Source organism: Phalaenopsis equestris, unplaced genomic scaffold, assembly GCF_001263595.1.
Source record: "Phalaenopsis equestris unplaced genomic scaffold, ASM126359v1 Scaffold000202, whole genome shotgun sequence".
In the NCBI taxonomy this organism is placed as follows: domain Eukaryota; kingdom Viridiplantae; phylum Streptophyta; class Magnoliopsida; order Asparagales; family Orchidaceae; genus Phalaenopsis; species Phalaenopsis equestris.
In genome coordinates this window covers 3964465-3975484 of record NW_018164644.1, presented here as the reverse complement: position 1 = coordinate 3975484, position 11020 = coordinate 3964465, and the positions used below count along the sequence as shown (strand labels likewise).

General features: G+C 32.6%; 1 protein-coding gene and 1 pseudogene across 1 annotated transcript; both read left to right on the top strand.

Annotated features, from left to right (window-relative positions):
* Positions 1 to 1182: 1182 nt before the first annotated feature.
* On the top strand, positions 1183 to 3232 carry LOC110022718 (annotated as a pseudogene).
* A 1663-nt stretch (positions 3233 to 4895) lies between these two features.
* On the top strand, positions 4896 to 10112 carry LOC110022717 (CDP-diacylglycerol--glycerol-3-phosphate 3-phosphatidyltransferase 1, chloroplastic). The gene is made up of 8 exons (XM_020721789.1): positions 4896 to 5383; positions 5790 to 5856; positions 5953 to 6027; positions 6244 to 6295; positions 6768 to 6853; positions 7173 to 7247; positions 7352 to 7446; positions 9796 to 10112. The coding sequence occupies exons 1-8, from the start codon at positions 4896 to 4898 to the stop codon at positions 9872 to 9874; spliced, it is 1017 nt and encodes a 338-aa protein (XP_020577448.1). The 3' UTR covers positions 9875 to 10112.
* Positions 10113 to 11020: the final 908 nt, after the last annotated feature.

Here is an 11020-nt window from a genome sequence, read left to right as displayed (position 1 = left end):
GTTTGCTTATTAAACCTGTCAGTAATATGTATAACTTTATTTTTAAATGATATTAATTGATAATTGTTAATTTTACATCATTTTAAGTTGTACATAATTTTAAGGAGACAATCTTTTCAACATTTCCTCTGTTATTCTAACTGATTTTTTTCCCCTTAATTTCAATGGGTTTTTAGTTGATTAGAATTATGTTATCTAGAAAAAAATATAAATGAAAGCTCCTCACTTCGGACATCTTTTATAGCTTTTTTATAATCATTACATATTTAATGTTGATAATCGATCTAATCCTTCCTACTATCATTTGTACATTTTGCATAATCTCAAATTATTATGGTAATTGCCTTCTATTTAAAATGGTTGCATTATATACAAGACAAACTTCTTAATTACTCTGTATATTTCACATTATTATCTTTCTTTAGGCGAAAAGATGCAATTTTGATTCCATAAGTAGCTGTTAGTATACTAGACAAGCTTCTTAATTACCCCTCCTTGTTAACTTTTTGATTTATCACCAAGTTCGCTTGAACTATGATTTTAGTCAGATTATATAATGTCTTAATATTTTTGCATATATTTTAATTTTAGTTTTTGATGAGCCACAACTTTGTGTACAACCTTCCCTCTATGTAGGGCAAGATTCTGTCCGAACTTCTCTACCTTTCAGTGTAATGATTTCTTCTTCTCTGTCTGTTATTTTTCACGTCTCTAGTTTTTTCCATGTAAATATTGGTGTTTTTTTTTAAATTTTTTGTTTATGGTTTGTCTTTATTTTATTATTCTTATATACATATTAGTCTTGCTAAACTACTGCAAAGGGGTAATGTTGACATTTCAGTCGACTGTCAAAGATGCTATGTCTGATGCAATCTTATGTTTATGGTGTTGATTTATCTTTTTATTTCTAAATTTCATAACCTACCAAAATCTGGATTATTCATGTTGGCAGAAATGTAAATATCAAAATATCATTGGCTGCCTCTATTGCTCACAAGATCATCTGAAGGGGCTTTTCTTTGATACCCACAGACACCTATCGGATTTTAATAAGCTGTTGGATCAGAAATTCACTCTTGTGGTTTGGTTGAAGGGATGATTAATAATACAGATATATTTGGACTTTCATCCTTTTCACGTCATCTCATCGGTGAAAGTTCCCAAAGACAACTAGTCAACACAATGGTATTCGAAAATCATCCAAAGTTTACTCAATTTTTTGAAAAGCATTTTTGTGAAGCAATTGTTTTCGAGTGTCTTCCTCATGATGTCTTTTCTGATCCTTTTGAGCTGCAACATCTTGTTAGGCAGGAAGGTTAGAAGCTTGTTTTGTAATGTTGAAGCAGAGCCTACTGTGTAAATGTTAACTTTTTTAAAATTTTTGCAGTGTTTCTCAGTGCTTTTGTTTTTGGAGACACAAACCTAGAATCTACTTCTGCAATTTCTAATGGATCAGTGGTAGAGATTCACATCGATGTCAAGAGTGATACCGACAAATTTGTTGTTCAACTGCCTCTTCATTCTAGATATCCGGTGAGCTTGAAGTTTATATTAAATTATTCACATATTGTTTTTTTTCAAATTTTAATTAAATCATGCCTGTTGCAGTTGTTTTTTTTAATGCAAAAAATATGTTACCCTTGAAAATTATTATGCATTTTTTTTATTTTTGAATGAAGAATGAGTTCTCTATCATTCAACTGTTGTATGCGCTAGGCAAGAGGAGAAACTTCGTCTAGGTCTGGATAATTAGCCATTTGGCGTGTATTGTTTATTTAATAGAAGTCTTTGGTAGTGCTTGCATGTTGCTTTGCAGACACATGGTGGAGGCTTCTAACTGGTAGTTGATGCAGTACTTTTCTTTTAGTTATCTATAAAACACAACATAATTTCAGAAAGTATATCCTTATCCTGCATCAGAATCTAATTCTATTATTTTAAAGTTTGCTATAAATGATTAATTGTGATTATTTGTTTTCTCTTTATTTTCTAGAAATTTAGAAATTTGTGTTATGTTTCTTGAATTATGTTCAAATTTGTTCGATGAGTTGAGTGGACAAATATAAATGACTTTTATATGAGTTTGTTCTAAACGAAGAAAAGAAGGTGGGTTCAAGTTCTTGTATGCTTCTTGGGCCTGCAGTTCCCCATAATCAAAAGCCTGTCAACTCATATCAAACATTTCCATATGCATCCCATGTAAAGGAAGAGGGTAGCTTTGGAGTTGCAATTAAGAGTATGTTTGGGGCAGCTGATAAAATAATTTTTTGGAAGGTTTTCACACTTACCACCTATGTACTTACATATCTAACAGCTAAACTGTAAGTTTTACATATATGTCACTTTAGGTATGCATGAAAAGATATATTTTGCTTTTAAAAGTTTAAATAAAGATTTTTTGATGTGATATGAAAGTTTTGGGTGGTGTAAAAGTAAAAAAAGTAAAGTTTAGGTGCTAGATATATAAATAGACAGGAATTGGGCAGGTGTATGTAAATGCCCCTAGTTTTTTAAGAAGCTTTAATGGGGGATACTAATATATAAACAAAGGTCTGACAATAGCTTTAAAAGTGAAGCCGTGATAAAGTTGCTCTAAATAAACCTTATGTTGACTCTATGTAGTATGGTGGTTTCAGAATACAACCTTCCCTCCCTAAAACCTATATTTGGTAAAACTCTATGCATTGGACATGGCCTTAGTCTATGTAGGAAAAAAAATCTTCTTTTATTTATGTTATTTTATTTGTTGCCACTTGCAACAAAAGGATAATCTTCTTATATTGAGTTTTACTAGCTATAATGCTTCTACTCAAAGAGAAAAAAATAATGATTTATGATGTCCAGAGTATCTTATTCGAACTCTCTTTTTTTCTCAGCCTCTTGATTCAAGTGGCTACTAGAACATAACACTCGGCAAACCAGACTTGTTCATGTGTTGCTGGCCTAAAGGCTCCCAAAGTGAACCTATTTCTCGGACTCTGATTGATTTGGGCATCCAATCTATAACCAATGTGACATGGAGAATTCCCTGTGGAAATGAGGTGCACACAAGACCCGTAAGTATTATAACCGTTTTATCAGCTCTGATCTGCTCTCTTGTAGTTGTGTTATCAAGCATATATTATTCTGTAAAGAACAAAGTAAAATGTAATCATCATAATTGAGCACTCATACTTCTTATCGTCCGATTAGTTGTATAAAATTATCTTCATTATTTGGGTTTATTAACAGTAAGCAGTGACAAGCTTTTATGTTGTGCTCACAAGTCATTATTCTTGGGATGCAACACAAAGTATAATATTAATCAGAAAAGGGTTCTTAACGTTCATTATATATTAATTTATCACAATAATTTGACAAGTCTAGCCAAATAGTTAGAATAAAACTGCATATAATAATGATGATGAGGTTACATATAATTTACACTTAATTTTAAAGATAGATATTTGTGCAAGGGAAGGAAAAAAGATGTGCTTCTTCAACATAAGTAGAGCATCTCCCTATATTGTAAGGGTCGCCCCTTTTTATAAAAGAATTGGTTTATGTATTACAAATCAAGTATTCATCACACTTAGTTTTCTGAGAGATCATCAATATATTCCCTTTATCATCTTCTCACATGCGTGTTATTTTTAAAGTTATTCTTATCCCCTTATATGAATAATAAATAGTTCCTTGTAAGATGTATTTCCTCATGCGTAGCTTGTTGGTGACAACACATCTACCAATTAATCTAAACATGGGGGAGCCGATTCTCTCAGGAAAATAAGTCTTACTGAGAGTTCTACCAAGTTGTCACAGGGTGAGTTATTGGGCTGCCTTAGTCTGAGCAGACATCTACATGCAAATCACCTTGGGTGAGTTGTTAGCTGTAACTCTCTGGTTGGGTTGATCGATTGGTCGAACTATTTTGGTTGAACCAGTCTAGTTTGCACTATGAGCTCTCTCTCTCTCTCTGGATTGATATCTCAGACCTGCTCTGAACCTGATCCTTGAACTTTTGGCCATACACACATTCATAAATTAAAAGTGAAAATCAAAATAAAACTTCTATGATATGCATATTGTTGGAGATCTTCCACAATTATTCTTTGATAGAAAGTTTTTGCTCTAATCATAGCAAAGAGGGTTCAAACATAATAGGGGCATTTAAATGCATAACAAAGTGTTGTAAGTATGAATATAGAAGTTAAAATATTATTCTTTGACAGAAAGTTATTGCTCTAATCACTTTTCATCTTTCATTTAATTTCATCAATTGATTTAGGTATGAATATAGAAGTTTAAATATTAGATATATATACTTAAAAAAGCTATGTAGTATGTATGTAAACTTCTCAAAATAATAACTTCTGAATTTTTTCATAAATAATTATCTCACTAAAAACTGGGGGCATTTACGTACATATCACATAATTTTTATGTATTTGCATGTCAAATAGACAAATTTTTATATTTGCATTTATTAAATTCAAAATTTTAACTTCACATAATAAATATTACTATTATTAACTTTTTTAAAATAAAATAATTTTTTTTTGTAAAATTAAGAAAGAAAATTTTCACTTATAAAAAGCTAATAATCTATTCATGCATTAATTTATGACATTAAAGTATTATAAGTGCAATGTCACTTTTTAGATGTAAAATATATAAATATATTAAAAGTATGTGGTATTTATGTAAATTTCCCAAAAAATTCTATTTGCGCAAAAATGAAAAATACCAATACAAGCCGATTCATTTCCCGCTATTTTTGGATTACATAAATCCATAAATCCCATTAAACATAAATCTGATGTGCAAGCTAGCCGGCCAAACGCCGCCTTATTCTGCTTGCGCACCACTTCTACTAAATCCCTGCGGTCGCCAACTCTGCCACAAAAGATGTTCAAATGTTTATCGTTAAAACCCTAATCTCCCGCCTCAGAAACCACAACTGCAGATCTTCCCTCTATTTCCAATCTTATACCCACTTTTTCTGCCTCCCCTCTCCCTTTCATCTTCCTCGTTCCATTCCGCCCTCGACTTTCTTCATCCCTCCTTTTCCGCGATTCATTTCCCGCCTCCCATCCCCTCGATCAAGTCTCGTCTCCCCTTTATCCGGATGGCCTCCCTTCCCCGTTGTACAGCCGGCTTGGAAGCTCTCGCAGTCGGCGACTCCTCTGTATCTGCGAGGGAGGGAGGCGATCTTCCCCTCTGATTTGTTTCGGGAAAGGGTATTCCCTATTGGACTGGGAAGCAGTGCCGTTGGAGATGTGCGGTATGTGGAGGGGCGGAAGAATCATGCGGACGCCGAAAGGGTTGGTGTTGATGAAAGATGGTTGAATTTACCCAACTTGATCTCTATCAGCAGAATGGTTTCAGGGCCTGTCATTGGTTGGTAGGTGATTTGTTTTAGTTTGCCTTTTGTTAGTTATCAGAAGGATATCTTAGATGGAGTCGATTAAATGTTCATGGGAGAGTTTGTTAGGTAGAAAAGAAAGAATCTCGGCTTAATCTATGATGACATTGGTTCAGGAAAAAAATAAGCAATTAGATAGCATGATATCAGTTAAGTTCATTAGTTACATATTAAGCAATATGTGTGGTACTAGTAATTACCTGTTTGTAGCTGATTTTATGGCTATTAAAAGATATATGAAAGAAATATACATGAATTCATTAATGCTTAGTTTTATCTTTAGCTGTACTGAATAAGAATAGTGGAGACATGATGGTATTTAATACTCATCATTTATTATTTGGCATTCTCTCAAATCAAAGCATTATGGAATTCTTCGTAACAGGATGATCATGAATGAGTGGTATATTTATGCCTTTTGCGGATTGAGTCTTTCTGGAGCAACTGATTGGGTAAGTTTTGAAACTATGATTGGAATACAATTTTGCTTGTTTGATGGTGCTGATGCTTTTATATCTTTTTTTTTTTAATTTTTATTTGTGTCACAGTTGGATGGTTTCATTGCCAGAAAGATGAATATTAATTCTGTGGTTGGATCTTATCTGGATCCACTTGCAGATAAGGTTGACCCTTTAATCTCGAACATGTTTTGATTCATTTTGTTTCATATTTATCCATCGAGCTATCTGGGTACACCATATTTTTGAAAAGTGGACATCAATGCTATGTTTTGAATGTTGATTCTCTGCTCGAGAACTGACATTTGACCGTATTTAAACTTGCTAGAAATTTGCATTTGTAATAAATATTGATCTTGGTTTTTCTTTTTAATATGGCAGATTCTGATTGGTTGTGTTGCAGTTGCTATGGTTAAAAAAGATCTTATAAATTGTAAGTTTTCTTGTAATTAAAAGGCTAAACCATGGTTTCCTTTATTAAGTTATATATATTATCCATATAACCAGCCTACGTGCGCAGGTGGGTTTCTTTTAGTTGTATTAAATTTGAAGCAGTTTAAATTTGCATATTCTTTATTTTGAATATATCTGGATGATTCTAGTCATTAGAGCCTTCATAATGCACAAGTATACGATGTATCGCTAAGCATATGTAGGTTTATATATAAAACCTTGATTTGTGTGTGGTTAATAAAGTTGTTGTAAATGAATTGTCATTCCTTTGATCATAGTTGGGCAAAATTGCAGTTTGGTACTTTTAAGAAATGAGAGACGAGCATCAAGTTTTTGACTCAAACCAAATTGTTGATTTGATGTGTTAATGGTTCCGTGCTTGACACATTAGGAAGTTTTTTTTTTTCTTTTATTTGGGATAATTATTTGTCTTAAAAGTTTGGATTTTGAAGCCGGTCTCGTGGGACTTGTTATATTACGAGACATTGCCCTTGTCAGCGGAGCGATTTTCACAAGAGCATCTAATCTGGGTTGGCAGGTGAATGTCCTTGTATCCATTGAGTAGGGAAATTTACGTACATAACACATAAATCTTATGTATTTGCATATTTCATAACTAAACTTTTATATTTACATGCATAGCACTTCAGTACTTTAAGCCTATACATGAAAAGGTGTATTCACTTTTAAAAAGTGATAAGTGCTATTTTTAATGTGATATTAAAGATTTGAGTGTTGTGCGTGTAAATATGAAAATTTAGGCGTGAGATATGTTAATACATTAGAATTAGATGCTTTGCATAACCACATCAACATGATGAGAAAATCTCACCATTTGAAGTCGATCTTTCATTTAGTGGAAAAGCTGGTCTGATTTTGTAAATTTGGATGATGCTCATAGGGAGAAGGTGGAGCCTCTCCTCATCAGCAAAGTATGTCCTCTTCTGTCAAATTTTTGTCTTCAAGGTCTTTTAAAATTATTATTATTATATATATATTTGTCGTCATCGTCGTTTTGAACATACACTGTTATCAGGTCAATACAGTCTTCCAACTTCTTTTAGTAGCTGCTGCTCTTCTGCAACCAGAACTTGGAAATGAAGAATCGAAGATGTACATAACTTATTTGAGGTAATTAGTTGACATCCTTGTGCATTATACCTTCAGAATTCTGAGTTTCTTCGTTAGAATCTTGAAAAGTTCGTTAAAATGTTGGATATAAACTGGATTGAAATCTGCTAGCTTCAGATTTGGTCCAAATTTGATGTTAAATTGATACTTAGAATGGGCATTTACATACATACCACCCAATTTCCATGTATTTACATATCTTACACTAAATTAAATTTATACTTAGAAGGGGCATTCACATACATACCACTTAATTCCTCTGCATTTACATACTTAGCCACGTATCACTAAAGTCCAAACAATCTGCATATAAACATAACCACCAGCCATGAAAACTAAAAAAAGGGGGCACAGCAATAAAACTCAAAAAAATAAGTGAGGCTTTTGTGAAGCATCCATCCTAAATCTCAAATTAAGTCGAGGGGCTAAAATTGGAGTTTAGGGTTTAGGGTTTAAGGAGGATTCATTATTTAGGGTTTAGAGTTTAGGGTTTTGGGTAAGCGTTTAGATTTAGGATTTAGCTAGTCTATGTAGTTATGATCAAAGGTTTAAGATTTAGGATTTACGGTTTAAGGTTTATAAAGTTTGGGTTTAGGGTTTAGAATTTAGGCTTTAGGATTAAGGTTTAAAGTATTGGGTTTATTATTTAGTGTTTAAATCTTATAAAGTTTGTAATTTAGGATTTAGAGTTTAGAGTTTATGAATAAGGGCTTTGGTTTTAGGATTTATGGTATAGGATTTAGAGTTGAGGTTATTATCTTTTGAGCGTGTAGAGTTTAAGATTTTAGAGTTTAGTGTTTAGGGTTTAGGGTGTATGTTCTATGAATTTTGGGTTAATGATATATATTATTTAGTTTATGGTTTTGGTTTAGGGTTTAGGGTTTATCTTTTAAGGTTTTGATTCAAGATTTTAAGGTTTAGGGTTTAGTGATTTAAGATTTTATGATTTTTAGTTAAGCGTTTAGGGCGTAGGGTTTATGGATTTTGGATTTATGTGTAGATTTTAGTAATTTGAGTTTAGAGTTTAGCATTTCAATTTTAAGAGTTTATGGTTTATTATTTAGCTAGCATTCAAGGTTTCAAGTTTTTGGCTTTATAGAGTTTAATGTTGAGGCTATAGGATTTTGGGACTTAGGGTTTAAGGATTAAGATGCAGAGTATATGGCTTAAGATTTAGGGGGTTAAATGTTTAGAGTTAAATATTTAAATTTTAGAGTTTAAAGTTTAATATTTAAAGATTTTTCATATTAGGGTTTAGGGTATAGGGTTTAAGGTTTAGGGTTTATGATTTTAGGGTTTAGAGTTTATATTTTTAGACTTAGGGTTTTAAGCTATACAGTTTAGGATTTAGTGTTTATTATTCAAGGTTTAAGAGTTTATGATTTATGATTTTAGGTTTATGGTTTATTGTTCAAGGTTTAGTTTGTTATTGTCTTTAAAGTTTTTTAAGTTTATGATTTAGGGTTTGAGGTTTATTAGCTTTAGTTTAGGGTTCTAAGGTTTAAAGGTTTAAAATTTAGAGTTAAGTTTCGGGGTTTAGGGTAGATTTTAAATTTTTGAGTTTAATAGTTTTAATGTGTAGGGTTTAGGGTTTTAGAGTTTCTAGGTTTTATGATTTAGGGTTTAAGGTGTATTATTCAACGTTTAAGTGGGAGATTTATAAATTAGGATTTATTCAAGATTAGGGTCTAAAGTTTTAGATTTTAAGGTTTAAGGTCTAACGAATTTAGGGCTTAGTAGTAGGGGTTTAAGGTTTTAGGATTTTGGGTTTAATACTTTAGGGTTTATTGGTTAAGTTTTAGGGTTAAGTGTTCTAGGTTTAAAGTTATAGGCTTTAGGGTTTAGAGTTCTAGGTTCGAAATTATGGTTTATGGTTTATAGTTTATAGTTTAAGGTTTATGATTTAGCGTAGAATTTTATGGTCTTAAAGTTTAGGGTTTAGGGTTTAGTGTTGAGGACATATGGTTGAGGGATTTTTGATTTAGAGTATAAGGTTTTTTTTTAATATTTATATTTTTTTATTTATTTAAGGTTTAAGGTTTAGTGTTTAAAGTTTAAGAGCTTAGGGTATTGGTTTTAAGGTTTAAGCTAAAAATACAGAGCCGGCTTGAGGTCTCCAACTACACCCAAAAAAAGTTGAATAAGAAGATAACGAAAGGCCAACTTTGAAGACGAAAGTTGAATAAGAAGATAACGAAAGGCCAAAAAAGGGCACCAAATAAACCCAGTCACCAGAATTCATAATAAATGGGTGTTATTTGTGTCAATTTGAAAGTTTAGGTGTGAGATATGTAAATACATAATAATTGCATGCTATTTATGTAAACGACCCTTTTTATTTTTTTGCAGTTGGTTAGTTGCTTCAACAACTGCCGCTTCTTTTACGGCCTACATAAAACAGTACCGTCTCAGGAGAGCTCTGGCTTGAAAGTAAAATATTAGGCTGGAGTTGCTCATTATCTAATTCCAAGTCTTTTTTTATTAATGTTTATGTGATTGGGTTTTGTATTAACCGAGATAATGAGATGAAAAGCTTATCATCAATGGCTTCAAGGATTCAAGATTTAGCATCATTCGTGCTTCTTTCGGTCATTATAAATGATAAATTGATAATTGTTCCAAGCTAAAATATGCTCCACCTGTAATGCATACTTGTGATATATGAGTGCTTGGGACTGAAATGCTTTTTAAACCCTCATCATACTTGTGTTCGGACACTTAGAGACAAAATGTGTAATGAATATATTCGTGATAGGGTTGGTGTAGCTCCTGTGACGGACAAAATTAGAGAAAGCCGTCTTAGATGGTTTGGTCACATTAAACGTGGACCATCTGATGATCTGATTAGGAGGGTAGATGTTTTAGATTCGACTTTTGTTAAGAAAGGCAGATGTGGACATAGGAAGACTTGGGCTTATTATATAAAGAAATGATCTCAATTTAGTAGAACTAAATGAAAATATGATACTAAATAGGACTCAATGGAGAAAAAGGATTCATGTTGTCGACCCTACATAGTGGGATTAAGTTTTTGTTGTTGTTGTATCATACTTGTGTTCGATTATTGTTTTTTTTTTTGAAAGTCAGGATCCTCTGCTTAGTGTTTGATTGGGGCAGCTTGTGCGTTTCAGGATAAACTGCTTATCCAGAAACGCGGCCAAAGGGCCGACCGCGGGGGTCGACCCGTCGCCTGCATTTAGTATAAAAACTCAAACGTAATTTCAGATAAGCTGGCGAAATGTGCGAATCAAACGGATACTTAACTACGGGGAAAGTGCTGCCCGCACTTATAAGCTGCCCCAAACAGATACTTAACTACGGGAAAAGTGAAAGAGATGGGTTGAAATTTTTGATGGAGAAAATAATGTGTGAATAGAATTAGTGGTATAAGCTCTCAGTACATTCTAAGTACATTCAAAAGATATTATGAATACATTTCGAGTATATTTATGCGCATACAGATTATTCTTATCCGCATGTAATATTTTTTTTTCTGAGAGTTGATACCCTTGCTTTAACTAGGAGGAAAATGAAAGACAAGATTTAAGCGCTTAAATAATAAAATTACACAACA

Excerpts from the sequence above, each read along its gene's own strand:
- LOC110022717 (XM_020721789.1), top strand. The coding sequence starts at position 4,896 with ATGTTTATCGTTAAAACCCTAATCTCCCGCCTCAGAAACCACAACTGC. Across the intron at positions 5,384-5,789 it reads TCAGGGCCTGTCATTGGTTG|GATGATCATGAATGAGTGGT; the intron begins GTAGGTGATTTG and ends TCTTCGTAACAG. Across the intron at positions 5,857-5,952 it reads TTTCTGGAGCAACTGATTGG|TTGGATGGTTTCATTGCCAG; the intron begins GTAAGTTTTGAA and ends TTTGTGTCACAG.